This window comes from Mixophyes fleayi, chromosome 3 (genome assembly GCF_038048845.1).
Source record: "Mixophyes fleayi isolate aMixFle1 chromosome 3, aMixFle1.hap1, whole genome shotgun sequence".
In the NCBI taxonomy this organism is placed as follows: domain Eukaryota; kingdom Metazoa; phylum Chordata; class Amphibia; order Anura; family Limnodynastidae; genus Mixophyes; species Mixophyes fleayi.
Genome location: NC_134404.1, coordinates 99,203,387 through 99,225,914, shown reverse-complemented (window position 1 = coordinate 99,225,914; position 22,528 = coordinate 99,203,387). Strand labels below are relative to the sequence as shown.

Genomic DNA, 22,528 nt, shown 5'->3' with positions numbered 1-22,528 from the left:
GATTATTCTGCAGGGTTTGCACTGTGTCCTATCACTACCATGACCACCACCATCAAATGACATATGATGTAGTGAGCAGAGATGTTTTGGAACACCTGTCTGAGCTCAATCTGCACTGCTCTGTAAAATCTCCCCAACCCCATTTTTCTACCCTCTCTGCAATTATATGCAGGCCCGGCGCTCCCATTAGGCAAGGTTAGGCACTTGCCTAGGGCGCCGGGCTCTGGAGGGCGCCATAGAATTCTAAAATACTTTAAAACTGTGCGGCGACCGCTGACCATACCTGTCACGGCCGCCGCACAGCATTCAGATGCACGGGGAGGGGGGGAAGAGGCTATTTTATCACCACCACCGCCTCTCTGCTCCGTCTCCTCCCCTCCACTTACTAGTGTCAGTGAGTGGAGGGGAGGAGACGGAGCAGAGAGGCAGTGGTGGTGAGACAAGGTAAGGAGAGGAGGGAGGAGGGCGGCGATTTTTGCGGGGGGGGGGGGGGGGGCGCCACTTTTTTAAAAATGCCTAGGGCGACGTGGACCCTAGCACCGGCCCTGATTATATGACATGCTGAGAGTTGTAAGAATGTGTGTGTGGCAGGCAGCCAAACTTGTCAGTCCTCCAGAGAGATTTTGAAAAAGAGATAGACAGCTTAAAATGTACTTTGACTCGCTACTAAAAAAAGACTATTCAAGATTGCTGCTTTAAGAAAATAATATTATTAAATTAAATAATAAAGGATGTTCTTCACTTTTTACAGTAATCAAAGTACATATTTGGCAAAAAAGAAAATATGGGGTTATGTATGAAACAAATATATAGGTCAATATATCCATTTTCCATAGGAAACAGAAAGCTTTTTGGTTCTGTGTGTATATATTTATAGCTGCAAGTCTAATTTAAAAAGATGTAAGGTTTAATATAATATTTAATACTTGATATAGAGTACTTGCTGTCAAGTGATAATCACCAGTTAGAATCTGCTACATGATTCTGAAGAGCTTGTTAGTTACATACATACTAGTTGATGAACGATTTAATTTATACCTTCACTCATCATCACTGGAATTATCTTTTGTGGGAAGCTGGAAGTCATATAACTGTATCACTATTGTCACTAGTCATCCAGTATGAATAATTGAAGGTTTAATTTACAATTATTATCATATATTCACATCTTGTTGATATGCTGTACATATATATATTATATTTCCAATAATAAAACTTGAGACATCTTTTTTATTTTACTTATTGTTAAGTACATGTCTGAGATAATTTGCATTTTGTTTATTAAAGAATTGTGTTGTTATTTAAACAGTGGGCTTATGTTTTCCTGGCACATATTATATATATGTGGTTTTTTTTGGTAGAAATAGGGAGAGGAGCAGCAAAGGGCAGTATTGCAAGAATCATAAATATAGCAATTGAGATTTATACAATTGTATTGATCGTGGTTTGGTGTATCACAATTAGTATATACTGTATATTACTAGTATTACTAGTACAGGTTAGTAATTTTTTTGCCCACTAACTAGTGGCTGATCACTATGAGAATTGCTCTGTTGAATTTAATAATGTATTTCACAAACTTATAAGAGGTTTTTGTTACAGTAGTGGATTATAATACAGCATATAGGGGGGCCCATGGCTCTAGCTCCACTTGCTTTCGGGTAAGTGGGCATGCCCATGAGAGAGTGCATGAAGTAAGGCTTCTATGCTGATGTTATGCCAATTTTCTTATATTCCGGATCTATTAAAGATTAATATGGCTTATATTTTTTCAGGGGAGAAGTAAATATATATAGTAACTGATCTAACAAATGATTGATCCACTAGGCTTGGACAAAACACCCGATTGGTATAATAGGGGAAACGTGCTTTAGGGGATTTATATTTTTAACATTTATATTACTTTTTGTATTCTTTTATTTTATGGAAAGTGGGTCATAATGTGCAGAGACACCCGAGGCTGCTGGCAAAGCGGTAAGAGTACTCTTAAATAAAGGATTATTATGGTGAATGACCAAATTACTACAAAACTCTATTATCTTGGCACTTTTTGGTAAGGGAAGATAATATAATCCACTCTCAGCACAACATTTGGGGGCACAATAGCGTCACCTTGGCCTTTGATGCTGCCCAATTCACGACACTGCATAGTTTTGAATGTGGACCTGTGGCCTACATGTAATGATGGCATACATTTTGTGGGCTGTATCAGTAGGCAGCCTATCAATTTGCTAGGAACCTGTGAAATCACTGAGGCACTGCCAGAATAATAGTCCTTAGGCCTGATGTTTACTCATGAGCATAGGCAAACCGAGGGGGGTGGAGCGTTTCATAGTGCCTGGAAACCCCCTCCAAGCCTGGGGCACTGTATAATTGAGGTGGCTGCACTCTGCCCCCACTTCACACGGCTCTACTTGAAAAGGGAGAGCTGCGTGCACCTAACAGTAGTCCACGCAGCATTGCCCATGTATATTATGGGGATAGGAAGAGTTGGAGAGCAGCCAAGCACTGTCTAAAATTATAGCCACACCCCCATAAATGCTGGCCACGCCCACTGACGGCGCGGTGTGGAAACACCCCTCTACAAATCCTGCGTTTGCCCCTGATGAGGTACTGGTTTCTAGTGAATTGACAGGTTATGTTCTCATGATTAATAGTCCAGCCCACAAACTGAATGTCCGCTATTTAAAGGGATGTTGCAAAGGCCTAAATTGAAACATATACAAAAACTACTACATGTATACAATAATGAAATCCATATAGCAGTCCACTAACTTAGTATAAAATGTGATCATAAACTGAACATTCTCAATTGAACCCGTTGGTCAAAATCATATGCATTCAGCCTGACAAATAGATTATAGGTGATTCCCTGTATATGTTTAGCTATCTCCTGCAAATGTTACAAGCGAGACACATAGGTTGTCCATACGCTGCAAATGTTTTCTGACCCACTTTCCCATGGGAACAATAATGATTTAAAGTTATTGATGTAGTCAGCGCTATAGTACATGATCATCTTCTGGTCAAATGTCCCCTTGCAATATTCAACTTACATAAGTATAACCATTCTGTAGAGGAGTGTTGAATATTTTATATGGGATTTGATATTCTGTTTGCAAATGAATAAGGTAACAGCGTTTTTGATTCTGTACGGTATGTGCCTGAAATACAATTTGCTTTCCATGAGAAACAAACTATTTGAGATGGTGTAAAGATGTAATAAAAGTTTGATGAATCTCCCATTGTGAGCAAGAGCAAATCTTTTCTGCTGCTGGGGCCTGAAACACATTGCTTTTCCTGACAGCATGAACGCTATGAGGTTCAACCGCATCAAAGTTTAATTACCATTTTCTCTTGCAGTCTGCAGCTGATATGCATCTCTGTCTTGCATCCCTGTACTACTGCTGTGCAAAATACATTGATGTTTTATGAAGAAATAGTAATGATAACGCTAAAAATAACAACATCAAATATTAAGTTTACAGTCTTCTGTGTGTATCTTGTTGGAACATTATCTTCCTACACATTACACAAAGAAGATGCAGGTGTAAGTCTATAAGAGGGATCTCTCGCTTACTGTCCTAAGCAGTTCTCTGGCAGAACCGTGTACGTTTCCTGAATAAAGAAAAAGTAAAGGGGTTTAAGGGAAGAATATTTCTGCTGGGGTAGTCAGGCAGCGATTTTAAAAATGCATCTACACTTAGAGGTGTATGTACTAAAGCAAATATGGAGGGAAGCAAGGAAATGCCCTGTGATCCCCTCCATAGCTGCTTCCGCTTGGCTGCTTTGCGTGGTCATTATCCAGGAATGTGAGGAAGAGTCAGGGCTGGTAGTGCATGCATGCTTGGTAACGACATTAATCATTATAATGCAGCATATACGCCACTCTCCGCCACTTCTGAGTTGGCAGCAGTCGGTTCTGCTCTGTTTTTCAGAAGAGCATCATTATATGCAATAACTAACTATTATATATATGGCGCCGCGCTGCTCCTGAGATGGCGATAACAGAACAGGAATTGCAGTGGTACAAAGGCATTGGGAAGGTACCAGTTATCGTTGGCAATAGCTATACTATTGCTGGCTGTAACCCTTTGTTGAATAGGGCTTTTTGCCATTGGATAAATCTGCTCCCAAGTCTCATGCACGGGGGCATTAAGCTTAAGCATTTTCTGCATTGCGTTGCTCATCTCTGTTATAAAAGGTGGCAGTGAAATGTCACATCAAAGTGCGGTGATTTTGTGTTTCATAAAATGATCTTTCATCAGGTGTTTTTTCAAGTTCAGCAATGAATCAAGGGGCGTAACTACTATAGGTACAGGGGGTGCAGCTGCTGAGGGGTCCACAGGTGAGGGGCCTGTCTTCCCTGTCATAGAACCATATGTATGGCAGTTTTTCACCATTGGGAGGTACATAGAGTCCTTACCAAACTTTGTGATGGAGCTCACAAATGTCTAGCTACACCCCTGCAGTGATTTAAATGCAGAAAAGAGACAACAGCGGTTTGAAACTAGTGATGCCATCTTATAAATGAGGAGAAGTATGTATTTTAGACAGAATCAGAAAACAAGACAGTTTTATTATCACAATTTACATTTTCACTTTTTGTATTTAGCAGTGTGGGTGGATTTTTGAAGCAACCTTGCAATGTATGCCACCCTAGTATACACATCCATGTACCTGGATGAGGTGTATGCAGCTAGTTTAGCAGCAGCAACTTTAACCAGAGCAGGTGACAGTGTGTGGTTGTACTGGGAGTTAGATAATTAAAGACAGGAGAGTTGAAATAAAGGAATTGAGAGTTTCCAGAAAAGCATAAAGAGGTTCATTATCCGTGGTTTGGAATTGCATGTGTGCACAGGGAGACGTTAATTATGGTGGATGTGAAGCTACCATTGTGTCCTACATGGTGAATAGGAACTGTAGCCAAGAGAAGGAGGTGAGAGAAGGGAGCTTAGTAAAATGGACAAGAGGTCAATATAAGTACATCAGAGAAAAGTCCTTGATGAAGCTAGGCAATAACAGCTGTAGGAGATTGGGCTATTTGGCCAGGATGATGACTGCAAATTTACGTGGGAGGTGTGTAGGCCTCAAAAATGACAAAGAAGAAAGAGGACATATTAAGTGCAGTGTGGTTAGATTAAGAGGCCAAAACTACCTCTTGATTTACTGCCATGAAGTGGAGAGTGTGTAGAATGGAGCTTATAGCCAATGAGAATATGGATAAGGTTAAGGTTGGGCATGTAATACCAGCAGTGAGTAGGTGGACATAAAGATACACATTTAGATAAAACTGTAACCTTTTTGGGTATGGGAAGGTAAAGGTGAGAGGGAATTTGATAAGGAAAGAGGCTTTTGAATTAATAGCAAGGGTGACGGTAGAAGAGAGTAAAAAAATAGCAACACATTGGGAGTGAGTGGAAAGTATAGAGTAGACTCAGGAAAACATACATGTGATTAAATATAGCTGGAGGAATGAACACATGGTAGCAAAATTTAACGTATGGGCCACAGCCCAGGTAACTTGTTTGTTGGGCTGAAAGGACTACAGTCAAATGGTCGGTCCATGCAGATGATTGTCTATTCACCACTAACTAAGTCTCTGCTTAATAGGATCATATTTAGACCATAATTGTCAATTTTGTTAAGTAAATGCAACACCTGCCCTGCCAGCTGCCTTATCATCAATATTTATTGGGGGCTCCATTTCAATCTCTATAAGCGCTGCCTGCACTCCTCTACAATGAGCTGTAAATGTAATATTACTGCAGCTCCCATATTTTCACATCCATTCCATTCTTGCTGCATACTTCAATCAGTCTACAAGTGCTTTATGCTGCCTTTTGTGTTGATGGTGTAATACAGTTACAGTAACCTATTCTCCCCGAATCTATACATTTTGCTGCATTTTGGTCTAGTTTTTTGTAGAAAATAGTCTTTTAAGAGGAGGTGAGATTTCCTATAGCATGAACTAAACCTGTTCTGTGAAGACCTGGAAGTGCGGTCAGGAAAGACAAAGCAAACTAACATATAAGATTCAGCTCATATAACAAAAGTTAGTTATTTTCCAAATAGTGAACATTATCAAAATACTTCCATTTCCTAAATGAGGAAAGGAATATGCCAGCGCTTGGCCATTTCCCAAATGGTTGAGTTTAAAGAGAAAAGTAACGTCACATAATGAATGTAAATGCTCCTTATTATACAAAATCTGAAAACCTAATAATTGATAGAAAGATGGTGGAGACAGAGTGTTCCATTCACTAAACGCTCCACCCGTGATTAGATTTATAAAGTGTCATTTGAAATGTGCCATGACCGATGGCATGTCTGCAGCTCTATGCAATTATTCAAACTGCTAGACACACTCAAACTTCTTTTTTAAGTAATCATAGTTTCAGACAGCAAGGTGAGTATCTTTAGGCTCTTTGCAGTTTTATCATTCTAGTCTAGTCTGCTTTTTCCTGCATTTGCACAGCGTGTGTCTGCAAACACTGTAGTCCATTATTCATGTGTACATGAGGGTGGTCTTCACCTTAACACAAAACATACATGTATTGTCACTTTTTTAAGGATAATGTATTAATCATTTGAGAATGCTGTGTATACATAGGTATCATTTATTTTATACATATGAGATACTGGTTTCTATAGACACAAGCAATATGTTGCAGGGTCTATTCAGGTCAGATAGTTTTGCACTGTGAGAACACAATAGGTGGGATGGGTCTGAACACATCAGATATATGGGTCATTACTAGTAGTCTAGTGAAGAAAATATACTACACAAAAAATATGCAAATAAATCTGTATTCAGCTACATTCAGATGCTATATACATCAAATAAATAGGACAACATGCCTCTCTAGGGACCAAATCCACACTAGTAAATGATTTAATCTAGTCACAGCTCATCACAATGCCTATCATCATCATCAGTATAGACCTAGAGGTGTTCATGTATCAACGTGTAGGAGGAAGTTAGTGTAAAAAGAAAACAAAAAACACAATCAGCTAAATATTAATTTTTCATTTTGGATGTATTAGGTTTGCTCCATGCTTTGGGTTTGGACTTGAACACTCAGCCTCTGTGTCTGCTCAGTACCTTAAATGGTAGCTGTAGTTACAAAGTCATTTTTTTCCAACACTCCCCTCTCATATTCCATGCTAGGTCCCCATCATAGTCTGTCCAGTCAGCTCCTGTGTTACAAACACTGTCTGCATTTAGGCTGCCAACACAGGGGCCTGAAGCATTTTAGCCCTGGCACAGATGGGGTCACCAGAAATATGAGGAATCTCAGTATGACACCTGCTCAGTCCAGTTAGTTGGGGGAGAGAGATTGGATGTTTGTCTGTTTTTTATATCAGGTAGTTTTAACAAAAAGACAATTCAAAACAATCCTCACAAAAAAAACAACTATACACAAATAAAACCTGGCTCAGCAAAATAAATACCAAAAAATGTCAATACTCTGCTATACAATGCCTCACGTACTAAAACGGCGTATGAGCAAGTTGTATAATGCACTAATCACCATTACATCAAGTAAGGATGTTGTAAGTTACAAGATACTCCCTTCATGTTTTATACAAGGCTGAGTGATCTACGCAGGTGCAAATATGAATAAGCATCCCACTCATGTGTTTTTTTTACTCATCTGCAGGATCAGAGATTGGATGCTTGGTATAAATGTCACTTAATTAATGTTACCCTAGAGATGAGCTAAATGTTCCCATTTTCAAAATTTACTGATCATGGGGTCTTGAAAACATTTGCAGAGCTCAATCCATGAATGGTCATAAGTAAAATATGACATCCTACTGACAGTACCATGGTAGATTGTCTGTAGTCTTGATAATTAGTGCATGTGTGTAATATGTGACATGTGCTTAAAGGTACATCGGAATATAGGGTTATAAAAGGGATATAGAAAATTCAACTTTCTCAGCTTAAACCTCAGTGACACTTCCATTTACATACAAATAGATAATTCAAGATAGGCAAAATCAGAGTCATTGGGTCATAAATCTGTAAAAGGAAGTACACTCATGTCTGACAAGATGCCAATTGGCATAATTCTATTGGCTGTGATTATCTGCTGTGACATCACAGTATTTTCTGCTCCCAATAGTAATGCAATAAACCTATGCTCTAGCATTTGCATATGATTACAGTATAGAAAGAATCTTGTCTGATAAGATTAGAGTCAGTAATTAACAGTGTTTTATTAAAACCCTTGCTGGAAAAATATACTACTCTCAGTACAGCATTTTAAGTACCTTAAATATGGCTTGCAAATGAGAACACAATGTCAGTCACTCTCACAAACAACTTCCATGAGAATAAGTTAACAAAATATATTTGCTGGTAACCCTTTAATGGGTTATATGCAGTGTTGGTTCATGATGTCATTTAAAATTCACCTATAAAAGTGATCCAATGACACTGCCATGCACTAGAATTGTCAAATAATATGTAATGCAAAACACAGAGGACCGCAAATAAAAAGAATTAGATAATGAAAAACATGTAATCAATGTGAAACTTAATTCAAGATACTTATTTGGCTATTCAAGTATTGACATTTTTTATTTTAGTAATGTGTATTATTTATTTAATGAAATGCACATCTGATAAAGTGTTTCAGTAAGGCTTAGTTTGCCTCATGCTAATGAGAGAACAGTAATTATTCTATTGAGAGACATTTAACAGTTTTTATATGTACAAAACAGCTTTCAATTCACCATGCATATTTAATATATTTTCACACTCGCAATTTGAAGCAACGAGGCATAAGACAAAGTGCTCTACTTATACAGTGATTCATGGTCCGTCTACCTGAGACGCACTGAACTCAGCATTCCAGCAGCTACACACTGCACGGTGCTTTGAATCACATTAACAGCATGAAATCTACAAGGATGTTACAGAGAGTACTGTATCTCTACATTACGGATTTAGGTAAAGCACCTTTTATCTTTGCTATCAGAGACATATCTGTACTGTACAGTTCCTTCACTACTGAGCAGCTAATTCACAATGACGGATAGACCACCAGTTAAATTTAACTCCTACAATGCATTTGTATCACAGCCAAAGTAATACTTTCTCCAGCAGTCCCCTTAGGAAAGCTATCTATGTATCTTGTGCTGACAATCAAAATGAACGGCAGTGTTGTCCCAGCAGGCACAATGACATTTTTCATTCCATTAGTTCAAAAGACAAGGCAAAACAAAAGACACAGAGCATCACAAGGTAAAAACACCACAGTGTCTTGTTAAGGAAATGAGATACATTACCAGGCGCATGTTGAAATTCCTGGAGGATCCTCGGGGACACAAACAGTAGCTGCTGTTTTCTGTGTTGTTCTGACCACTGGGCTGGATGTGACTGTTGCAGCGTAAGAGGTGAGTCTGAGACAGCGGCTCTGTGACTTCAGCACATTCAAGGCATCAAAGATCCCACAGGCAGCCTCACAAGACACTCCTGACACTTGCCTCACTCAGCGCTGAGTGCCGTGGTGCTGAAGAAAGTGCAGTGATGTAAAGGAACCTCTGAGCTCATGTTAACTCCATACCTGCCTTGGATCTACAGTCCAATGCTCTGCAGCTCAACCGCTATCAAACACCACCATTTGTATAGTCACAAATGAATTAATGTAAGCATATTTCAACTATACATTTGCAAATGACTCACAGGAAAGAAACGGATGCTCTAACTACTTGTTTTCAAAACTATATCCACAATGTGGGCATTTTAGTAATTAAAGAAGATATGTTTCAGTCTTGGTTGGATAGAAAAACACAAGCACACATTTTCAGTGCTATAATAGTCTATAGCTGCTGTTTCCACTCATTTCATTTGGAACATAAGTGGGAAAAGTGTATATAGATAAATAGATAAGATTAATATAGGTAGATAGATATATATGAGATAATACATATGATATATAGATATTTTCTTTTGCATGCTTACATGTATCATACATAAACAATAGGCCTGTATTGATTTACAGATTTTCCCATGAGACTATTTTACATGTCTAAGGATAATAAATTCAGATCCTTTAGACCCTTTCCTCCAGTGTAGCTTTCAACTAGTAGGATTAATTAGTAATACAAAATTTGAATGTCAAGATCACTGTATGTTTGTTTGGGGAGGATAGAATGCATGACTGCTGTTCCATCTGGTGTCAAAACAAGTTTGATATCACCTTAACCAGCCTGTCCTTCCTTTCTCACAAAATGTGGATTATTACAACATGTACTTTTTATAGCCCTGTTAATGTTCCCCATCTCAAAAGAGTTCAAATACAGTGTCTAATTACATGTGGATAAGATGACATTCTAACCATGTCTATACAGGAAACTTTTTCATTCTGTGCAACCCATTGTAAAAATGTGTTTGTTGTTATTGCAGTGATGCTGTTATGCATTGATCTCAAATTGAAGCCAGGTGGGTTAAAGTTAAGGGTCGGGTGGTGTCCAGTTCCAGGATACAGGTGAGGGGGCTGCAGCTACATTCATTCTCCCACTCCTTTCTCTACAGGAAGTTCTAATCAGCTGGAAGCTAGTTCTGGCTGAAAAAGCTTGCAAGGGGTTAATTCTGGGCGTGTCATTTAATTATCTTGGTCTTGCCACTTAATTATGTCCCCCTTGTCTCAGGTTGTATTCCACCAGACTCCTGAGATTCATCCCAGCAGGGGACCAAGGGCTGTATTGGGATAAGAAGAGACAGCCCTGTAACAGCGCCTTTTGACAGACAGCCACTGTCAGAGGATCCCACTGTCTAAGGCCACTCCTGACCCAGCCCCTGGAGCGTGGGAAAACTACAGGGTATAGAGGATAGAGTGAGACACAGACAGGGGCGGACTGGCCATCGGGCACTTCTGGCAAATGCCAGAAGGGCCGATGGCACCGTGGGCTGGTCCGGCTACCTGCGATCGCCAGCGAAATAATAAAAAAAAAAAAAAAAAAGATACTTACGGCAGAGCCGTCATGACGGCTCTCTGTGCTGGGCCGCGCTTCAGGTTTGCGGCCACACGATGTAACGTCAGAACGTTATGCGCGGTCGCGTAGGACTGGATCAGAGGGCGGACAGATTCCCGGAGGCTGCAGAGGCTGCTGAAGTGAGCATTTTATTTTTTTTCATAGGGAAAATGGGTGCAAGGAGGGGGAAGAGAATGTCTGCAAAGTGTTTCTTGAGTTTGGCAATAACAGTAGCGCTGGTGAGATTGGGTAGGTAGTGAGTTTTAAATCACCCTGAATAAGAGTCCACCAAAACTAGATGTTCCTTTCCTCTCCGTTCAAAGACGTCTGCAGCAGTGACAGACCATGACAAGTCAGGAACCTTGTGTAGGTGCAGTGGTTCCTTTGGTTGATGAGCTACCCTTGTAATATGATTTGAAACCGCCAATGGCACAGATTGCCTGCCAAGGTTTCCTGCTGAAGTACTTGAGGGCTTATTAACATGTGTTTTTTCAGGGTCTGATTTGACCCCCTTGTCAGTGAGGAGCTTCCGACACCCATAACTTGTATTTGTCTGGCTTGAGACAAATACAATCGGTATATTGCAAACAGGTTTTCCATGCTTCGTTGGAAAACTTCACTGCTTGTGGTCAGGCCATAAGGAAATGGGGATGCGCTATGGTGCGCAGACTCTGGGGACAATTGACTCATCCAGACGCATGACAGGGACTTCACCAATGGTATCAAAGTCAAGCAGCTCTTTGAATTCCTTTAAAGCGGCGATGGCTTGTAAAGCCAAGTTTGCCTTTACAAACCATAGCAGCTTTAAATTTCCCTTGCAGAGTCGCTGATTTCTGGCAACTTGCAGAAATTGACGTGTCATACATTTACCCCTGAAGTCTCTGGCTGTACCTTATGGACTTCGGCTCCCAGGTGTATCAAGCCCAGTTTAACGTTCTCAGGCAGTCTTAGTAGTTTTCTGACATCACAATCAACAATGTGAAACTGTAATGGTGACACGTGAACTCTAGTGTGGCCGAGCCCATAGTTTTGATGATTTGACCTCCATACGCCACAGGGTTTAGTGAATCTATCTGGTCAATTAGTGGATTTGTTCTGTGCAGAAGAGTCTTTGACATGATGTTGCACTTGGAACCAGTGTCAATTTTTATTTCTAGTATGTGCCTTGCCGGTAATTAATACATGAGTATAAAATGTAATTAAACAGACACAAATGCAAAATACAAATTAACTTATATTAAATACAAACATCTGTTGTTTTCCAATTTAAAAATGAATTAGTATTCTTCTTTCCTGCTACAGTCCAAATTGAAATATCAGTTAAGTAATGTGAATAGCTGTCATATAATATAGTTGTCATACTAATGATTTAAGTACTATCAGCTAGAGAGGTCAGTCTGCAATCAGACCATGAGAAGCGGATAGCTCGTCCTCATCATCATTGCTTCTTGTAACACCGGCCCTTATGCCCCTGTACAAGATACGTGTCCAGGGGGTAAATGTATCAATCTTCACATTCTGCAAGTCAACGATTTTGGCAACTTTGCAGTGCAGATTTAAAACGGGAATGTCTTTACAGACAAGTTTTGCCTGTAAAGACATTGCCGTTTTAAATCTGCCTACAAAGGCACTTACAGAATGTGCAGATTGATACATTTACCCCCAGGTCTACTTTAGTAGCAGTTATGTGTACACGCCCTTGCTGTATTTGATATTCCCTGTGCCATTCCACCTCTTCAAGTCCGGAGGTGTCGTAAGTCAAAAGAGTCAAAGATTATAAAATGTACAGCCAGCTCTATATGAGCCCCTAAATAATTAAGGGGTCTATTTTTCAATGGGTGAAAACCCTAAATCCCGCAAGAATATGAATATGTTTTTTTATTTCTTACATTTTAACAAAAAAGTATTTTTTATTTTTTTTTAATGAATCTGGAACTGGAAGTCCAAGTCCAGACCTCAAGTTTGAGTGTGCTTGTGCGAGCTGGTATACCGACACATGCATACACAGCGGGACCTGAGGGACCTGGTGTGTGGTAAGACACCCAGGTCAGTGTCACAAGGGGGTGGGGATGTGCTATGTATCTCTCAGCTTCCCACGTGACATGTTATTGGTAAATTGAACAAGCCAAAGATTTTCTATCGCTGCAATAGGCAGAGATACAAAATCTTCAATTTAGAAGGTTCTTGATAAATAATTTAGAAATGTACTGACAAACAACTTAATATAATTTAATATCTGACTTAAAATAAAGTAGTAGTCTACTGACTGAATTATTAACTATAGTTTATATTACTAACTGACTAACAGCTATATCTCTCTCCTTTACTCTTATTTCGTTCTCTCTCACTCATCTTCCTGTGCTGTCCTTCTCCAACAACTCTCACTCTCTGCTTTACTCTTATTTCTATATCTCTCACTTATCTTCATGTGCTGTCCTTCTCCAACAACTCTCTCTCTCTGTATTTTTTTTTTTCACACTCTGTCTCTCTCACTCAGCCCCCTGTGCTTTCCTACACCAACAACTAACTCTCTCTCTGTCTCTCTCGCTCTCTCCATTACTCATTTCTATCTCAATCACTCATCCCCCTGTGCTGTCCTCCTCCAACAGCTAACTAACTAACTAACTAACTCTCTCTCACACTCTCTCTTTATACTCTTATTTCTATCTTGCTCATTCATCTTCTTGTGCTGTCCAGACACAGCAACCACTTGCTGTGTCCGATACATCTCTGTATACTTTCTCCTCTCCGCTCTGCTTATTTCCTTTACTTCTGTCAGATTTTCTTTGCTGTCAGCCATTCTCTCCACATCTGTTCAATTGCTTGAGCCAGTCACTCTTGATTGGCTGGCTCAGTGGCAACTGCAGAAAGTTCCCTCCAGCCAGCTGATCATGGGTGGCAGGTACCACCGCATCTTGGACTGTATAGACTCATTTGCGACTATTCTCAAGTGGTTTCCACTTGTTTACACAGATTCGGGATTAACCTACAGCTCAGTAATATATACATTCAAATATGCTATATATTTTATGCACAAAAGCTCACTTGTATTTAACTGTAGGGGGCTTACAGAGTCCACAGTGCCCCAGTCAACCTACAGGCCATCCCATAATAATCACCTACACAGTGATTCCAGAGGTGACCAAGCAGTGTACAGACAGACAAAGCACACTGCTCATGTCCCTGATTTTAGCTTGCATGGAAATGAATTGGTGGGTCATTCGTAATATTGTTACATATTGGTGGGGAAAATAATTAATTTTAAATAAAATTAACTGTTTATTGCTGATTAAAAAACATAACTCCATTGACACTACATGTTAATTGTGATTGCATTTGACATGCATTTTGTAACCAGCACTTTAACCTGTGGTGAACGCACAAAGGCTAATGGGAGTCAATAAGAGTGATCTCTCCTTGTTTGGATAGTGGCAAGTTATCCCTCTTATATTCCTGTTAAACAACACTGAGGTTAAACTATTGTATATTCAGCTAAGAAAAGCCTAAAGGCTACAAAAGTAAGACCACATAGGATTTGAAAGAGACGACACCATATGAACATAAACAGTTCAGCAAGCAGATAAATCTATAGCTTTAAAAGAGGAGCCAGAACTCTAATATATTATTCATCACTTAGCCAAGAAGATTAGTTCAGGAGAAAATTGTAGGAGAGATTTAGAAGATGTGAAGTGATTTCAACAGTTGCATTAAAGGGAGAGTATAATGGCGAAACTTTACACTGGAGAAGTCAGTTTGTGGAGAAGAAAATGAATCTTGTATGAGAGGGGGTCATTTTCATAAGACCTTTTTCTCCTAAGTAAAGCAATGGAGCAGCACTTAAGCTGTACACCTCTTCAGTATCAGCCTCATAACAAATGTTATTCCTGCTGTTCTCTCAAGAAAAAAATGTTACAAAATCTTCTTTCATAAAGGAGTTATTTGTACTTTTTTTTTAATAATTATTAATATATTGGAAAAAAATCAGAACTAGCCTCATCCTACTTCCTCTACGATATCATTCCTTACTTAAATACTTTGTCTATAATTTATGTCACATGGAGGTCTGTCACTAGTACACACATAATAAAGTTCATTCAGCTTTATGAAGCTGTTTGTGAGAGCGTACAATTGTTAAAACATGGAGACCTGAATTTTCCAGTAATATGTGCGCATTTGCGTAAGAGATTGCAGGTGCTGATCTAGATCTGTGCTTGTTCATAGAGAGTCTAAGAATCAACCAATAGGAAGGGCTGAAAATGCTTTCTGCTGTAAGAATTCCAGATTGGACAACCTGTACAAATTAGGATATTTCCCTGATCCACATGGACACACTCACAATCTGACTTGGCCATGTCCTAAATTCATTGTCCCACGATCCTTTTGTCCACGTTAAAGCTGGACTATTGGTACCGTAGATTTAGGTTAGAGACAATTGTCCACGATAAGCTCTACCTCTCCAACCCTTGTATGTTGTATGGAGGAACACCAGTAGACTGTTCCCACAAGATGCTAGTAGATTTGGCCTCCCACGTTTCTTAGATTATCTGGATCTGCTGCCAGACTGAAGGGCTTTTCAGTCTGCCTAAAAGGGTTCATGTCTAGACCTCTGCTCATGAATAAGAACAGGCAAGGCCAAAGTGAATGACTGTAATTGTACCCTCATAATGGGATCCAGGACGTATCAGTACCCAACTGTATCTGCCAGATGGCGTGCTTGAAAGTTTAACCTATCATCCCCTGTCTTGTGTGCCTAAAGGGGGCACACATGGGCCAATCCTGCTGCTTGACCAGAAAGTTGAGAGGCAAGTCCATCAGATGAGGTGACCATGACATTAAGATGCTTAGCGCTCAGGCTCACTTCCAGTTTCACTGCAGTCTGTTACAGCAGTCAGGAGATGGGCTAACAGTGGCACACACAGGCAGATAGTGGTTGTCTTCCATCTACATTTTCCACCATGACCAATAATGATCTTGTCAATTTCAATAGGATATCTATCAGGTCTAACAGATGTTTGGGGCTGCAAACATTGTGATACTGAGCCAATTGTTTGATATTGACTGAAATATTGGGTAGCATGGTGGACAGTGGTTAGCATTGCTGTCTCTAAGTTCTAGGATCATGTGTTCAATTCTGACAAGGGCCCTATGTGTATTGTATACTTTAGCTGTATTTGTGTGGGATTCCTCCACTTTCCTTCCACCATCCCAAAAAAAATACTGCTTAGTTAAATTGGCTGCTGACAAAATGGACCCTAGTGTGTGTTTGTGTGGTAGGGAGTTTAGAGGGTAAGTTCCAATGATGCAGGGACTGAGGTTAATGGTGAAATAATCTTTGTACAGCGCTATGTAATATGCTGGCGATATACAAATAAATGACAATAGGTAAAACAAATACAATTCAGTATGTATGTTTAATAAACATTAGGTCATTTATAGCAGAGCCATCACTGTGTGGATAATTCTTTATTTACACCGGCCCCTGGTAGCAAAACTCTCTCACACTTTTAATATCTGTTGCTTTTCATACTTTCAGGTGAAGCCTACTGTCAAGTGTTGTTATTTCATGGCTATGTATACTGCAGGGACATCACATCCAACACAAATATATTTTTTGAATTTTAGAGAAAATTTGGATTTGGCTTATGGATTTGGAGGCTATTTCTGATCCAGGGGGGTCATAGCATAATTTTTTCTGATCTTCTAAAAAAACATTTAACTAAGTTTCCATCCCTCTCTTTCTTTCTCTTCCATGCCAAGCAAAGATACCTAATGCTACAGCCAATTTGGGATTTGGGAGCATGTGACTGCTTCTCAGAATTTAAATTCACTGAACATCATAGAATCCCACAGAAATCTAAGAATCAAAACTTTCTGAGTTGGGTTCTCTTGTGAATTCCAGACCACATACCACAGAATACCTTACCATCTGCAGCACCATGAGGCAGCTACGTCAGGAATTATTTCTTCGTCTCTGCTACCAGTCATCATTGGGCATCCCTGGTTCAAGTCACATAAAGTGTTACCTGGCAGACAGGAGAAGTATTGTTCCTAATGAGTTATTGTTTTCAGCACTGTTTTGCTCCTTCCAATACTTAAGAAATCCATTGCACTGCACCAGCAGATGAACACAAATTGCACCCTTTTCCCTCTGTTTATCATGGATTTCTGGATGTAATTGAAGTAGGGGAAAGATTCAGTGTCACTTCATAGAATATGACTGTCCCATTGAGTTGCTAGAAAAACCAGATATCCCTTTCCAATGTATCTATTTCCTCATGGAACCTGAACTTGCAGACCTCCAAGAATACATCAATGGAAATCTGCAAAAGGGATTTATTCAACATTCCACTTCCCAGTTGGTGCAAGAATTTTTGATGTTGAAAAAAAAGATGGTAGCCTGAGGTCCTTCCATAAAATAGATGGCTAAATAATGTAAATAATAATGTAAAATCCATTACCCCTCATATCATATCTATTTTCATACCAATGGATATACGAGGACATTTAGTTAGAATCTATAAAATGACAAATGGAAGACACTCTCTACAACTGAATATGGGCATTTCGAGCATAGTGATGGTGTTTGGTTTATACAACACTCCAGTTATGTTCCAACACTCTGTGAATAATGTTTTCTTGGACAATTTTATTATCTCCTGTTTAGATACCATTTTGATCTTTTTGTCTACCCTCAAACAACAATGAAACCAAATGAAAAAGTACTATCACATCATCCAACCCATCATGAATAACAACAAGAAAAAAAATAATCAAAATTCCCCAATCTCATAAACCCTTTCATAATGTGAGACATAACTTGACTCCAGTGGAAAGAAATTATGATACTAAATTGTTTTCCTTCACGACTTCTCTGGAAGAATGGTGTTATCTCTTGGAAGACACAGATATCTGATTCCAAGTTAGAATGTTCGTAAAAGCATTGAATACATTAGGACAGAGACTCAAGCTACAGCAGGCACAATAGGCTTCCTTCTTTTCATGAATTAATGTTCACATTAAATTATAGAAACAAAATGCAATGTCCAGATTGTACTCATAAGAGCAAAATCAGGTTTGTGACAACACCAAATCTCTATCCTGGCTGGTCCCCCGATGACTGCAATGGTTTGAGCAGGACACCATCATGCTTGCTTATGGCAGGTGTTTATCAAATTCCTAGCTGCAATGTAAAGTCTCTTCCCCTATGAGTTTCCTATAAGTCCAACTTTTAGCAAGGTAAGTTTATTTTAATAAAGGCAGACGTCTAGCTGCAAAAAAGCCTCACACAATATACCTACCAAACCCCCCCTCATATAATTTTGGTAAGTACATTAGGTACATACAATTAAGGTATATTCATGTTAATATTTGTATTCATCAAACCTTATGGCTCAACGTCCTGAAATTCATGTATGAAAATCCATTTATAGGACAATTTGGAACCCACAAGATCATCAACCTTGCTCAAAAAATTGTTTAAGTGGCCTGGATTGAAGATTAAGATTGTGCTAAATATATCAGATCCTGTGATACCTATGTGCTTTTTAAGGTTTCCCATGCTAAGCCTGGCAGTCTACTCCATCATTTGCCCATTCCAAAGAGACCATGCAGCATGATCAGTATGGACTTTATTGTGGAGCCTCCTCCCTTCAAATGTTTTACTAAATGTGTATTGTGGTGTGGCTTGATGTAGGCATCATGATTGATGTGTCCAGTGTGCAATACCAGTATAAAATATAGAGCTCTCTCTTAAGTTGAGCATACAATGCAGAGACCCATCTGATCAGCCTACACATTCATGCCCCAGGTATCAGCAGTTCCTGTCTTCTCAATACTCGCTGTCTTGTCTATGATTGCACAAATATCTGCTGGATTATTCTTTGTGCAGAATGTAAAATGTTTTATTGTGGTGCTAAATTATTCGTAGACAACCTGATTCTGGGTCAGGGTTTTGTCCATAGCAGAGCAACTCCCTCACTGCGATCTATTGAAAGTCATCCCTCAAGCCATGTTTTTGCCCTTCTGCTCCACGGGAGGCAAGGAGCACTGCCAATGGAAATGCTTGTTGCCTTTCTCAATGAATTTCAGCAGTCAGTTGGTTCATCAAAATTTAGTTAACTCTTAATGGCTTCCGGATTTACTAAAGGGAAGGCAGACAGCATGCCATTGGCTGCATTTACATTGTTTGCTCATGCTTACAGAGATCCAATTGCAGTAAAACAGTGGGGAGATTTTGTGCTTTTACTGGTAACTGAAAATAAGGGTTGTTTTCAATGTGTACTGTACGTTCAATTCATTTTTATAATATATTTTAGTTGCATATAGTTCTTCTGTGATAATAGCTAGTGGCACTCAAACATGTACTTTTCAATTCAAAGACTATTCCATGTCAGTCATCACTATCAATTGGCATTTACACCTGACCTGTAGTGGGTGCAAAAGATATGGCTGAAAACTAGCATACACAGGACTTGAATTTGAACGGTTGAGTGCATTTCTCCCAACTCTGAATTGACCGACAACGAGGATACCTACAAAAAGCAACAATGATCATTATAAAACCAACATGAATATAATCCAGTTACCTAAATAGCGACACAGCACACTTCCAAAGAGAGCATCAAGCTGACAGCTACTAATTACGAACACAATGGTTGCCGGCACTTCAGTTTCACATCACTTAACAGAGCAACATACAGAAATAAGCTACTAGTAGTCTTCTTCTTGGTCTACTTCTGGATCCACCCCCAGCAGCAGCAGCGGGACTAAAGCTCAAGAATTCTTCCGAGTAATGCTGATTAGGAGAGAAGTCATCTTGCCATAGCAACTTGGATGCAGGATTAACTCCAATCCTTTGTCACCGGTATGCCTCTTAGTGAAGCCGCTGATACACAGAGTAGCCTGCCTCGGAATAATCTGGCATTGTTGGGTAGATGCTGCTGCTGTTCCTGCTGCTGACAGGCAATTCACCAACCCAGTGGGCTGTCACAGTCATATAATCTTTAGTTTGCCCAGTTCCGCTTGTCCACATATCTGTGGTTAAGTGTACAGTGGGTAGAATGGCATTTTGTAGCCTAATAATTACATTTTATGGAACCTTCTGGTAGAGGTGAGAAAACGGTTTTCTAGTAAAATGATGACATGATGGAATTTGGTAACGGGGACACAGGACTTCAATTAACTGTTTAAAACAGAGTTGCCCAACCCGTGGCCCGCGGGCCGCATGCCGCCCAGCACATCTGTAAATGTGACCCAGAAGGAGTTTTGGTTGTGGCAAGGGGGCAGCACTGTTAATGGAAAAAAAAATCCTGCAAAAAAATAAAATACTTACCTTGCAGTCACGCGGTCACGTCAGCTGGTACTCCAGCTCCCTCCCTTGTTTCCTCCTCCGTGTGGTGCTCGCAGTGAATGTCGGGCGTGATGTCATCACGCCCAACATCCATTGCGGAGCGCAGCACAGAGGAGTCACCAGCGCGAGAAGAACAATCAGCAGCACAGAATTGGAGAAAAGAAGAGAAGAGGACAGGAGAACAAGCCGATTAAAAGGTAAGTTAAGGGGGATTTTTTTATTATTTCAAGGGATGCTGACCAGTGAATAAAAGTCACCTGGTCCTGGAGCATCATGGACCTTATCTCCCTGCTACATACTTCTACTTGTAATACTAATGGGGCATTATATATTATTCTCTTTGGCCCATTATAAGTTGTTATCCCTTAACTAACATAGTGGTGTAATTAGCAAAACAGGTCACAATTTGGGGTCACAGTGATGTATATGTCAGGTACCGCAGGCCTGGTCAGGGCACCCTGATATACAATGCCTGGCTTAAATGCACTTTATTGATATTGCATCAAAAGAATACAAAAAGTGATTATAGTATAATAACTAGAGAGGATTTTTTGAACAGGGCATTTGAAAGGTAAGTATAGGGGGATTTGAAAAAAAAGTTATATATATATATATATATATATATATATATATATAATCACTTTTTTCTCATATATATATGTTAACTATGTTTTCTATGGTTTTTTGGATGATCAGCTATCGTTATTGTTAGTGTATCTTATGTGCGGCCCAAACCAACTCATCATCTTCCAATGTGGCCCAGGGGAGCTAAAAGGTTGGACACTCCTGGTTTAAAACAAGCTGCATAAATTGTGGATATGGGACGCAAATCTAATACTAGCATAGTCGCCATGATGTCTGTGATCCGTTTTGCAACTGGGTGACAGCTTTCATACTTGCTTCCTATGACATAGGATTCTTTAACAGTCATTTGTTGTAAACTACAAGTAGTATTCTTCTTGGTCTACTTATGGGTTGAAGATCCACCCCCAGCAGCAGCAGCATTGGGACTAACGCTCAAGAATTCTTCAGAGTTATCCTGGATAGGGTAGAGGTCATCTGGCATTAGCAACTTGGATGCAGGACTAATTCCGATTACTAGTGAGGATATTGATGAGGAAGGTGTTGTCGGTGTGGCTTTACAAATGCTACAAATGGCTAGACAACTGTTGTCAGGATTGGATAAAAATAATTTCACACATAAGAGGTGGATTTTTGGTCTTATGTCCAGGCATGACAATGGCCTTCTTCTTATCACTGGCAAGAACTGCTTCCATTGGTGCAGGACTTACACATACAACAACATCCTCCTCATCATCATCCTCATCAACATCCTCATTAGCAGCGTCGTCAGCTACACAAATATCCCCCTCATCCTGTTGCAAATACAAAGTGGTATCCTACATTTGTGTATCATCTGCTACACTAAGAGGCATGCCGCTGACAACCTGTTTGAAAAACTAAGGCTTATACCGTTTGGACTCTCCAGAGAAAATGTAATTTGTGATAATGCCACCGATATTGTGAGAGCATTACAGCGGGGAAAATTCCATCACATTCCCTGTTTTGCTCACACAATCAACTTGGTAGTACAGAGCTTTTTTAAAAAATTACAGTGACATGCAGGAGATGCTGTCTATGTCCAGAAATAATTCAGTTCATTTTTGGTTTTCTGCAACAACATGTAGGAGATTGCAGCTGCTGCAAGAAGAATTGAATTTGAGGGGGAATGTACTTTAGTCCAGCACAGAATACGTTCCGTGTTGTGCAAGGTGCTAAAACCACTCAAAGTATTCACCTGTGAAGTGAATTCAGACACTGTTAGATTGAGTCAAGTGATTCCCCTAATTAGACTTTTGGAAGGAGGAGATGAAACTAAGCAATTTCGCTAACTATGTAGGACTTGTAGATCAAGTACTTTATTCGCTTCACCAGGATCCGAGAGTTATCAACATCTTGAAATCGGATTAATACAGTTTGGCAACTGTGCATGATCCTAGGTTTAAGAGCTATGTCTTCTCTTTCTTTTCAGCTGACCCAGATCTCAAGAGATGTCATGAGCTCCTGGTCAGCAAGCTGACAGCTCAATTGGTACATGACACGACAATTCCTCCTCCCTCAGTTTCCTTGGCAACTGCTGGTAGGAGAAAACGTAGCTTTCCCAAGACACCCAGTGGTGATACAGATGAG

General features: G+C 39.8%; 1 protein-coding gene across 1 annotated transcript in view; it reads right to left on the bottom strand.

Annotated features, from left to right (window-relative positions):
• SCHIP1 (schwannomin interacting protein 1) overlaps nt 1-9,489 on the bottom strand; it is a 312,923-nt gene extending 303,434 nt beyond the window's left edge. Inside the window, exon 1 of the mRNA XM_075202061.1 lies at nt 9,301-9,489. Coding sequence (XP_075058162.1) covers nt 9,301-9,309 — 9 coding nt within the window. The 5' untranslated portion in view covers nt 9,310-9,489. The remainder of the gene's footprint in view (nt 1-9,300) is intronic.
• Between the last annotated feature and the right edge of the window lie 13,039 nt (nt 9,490-22,528).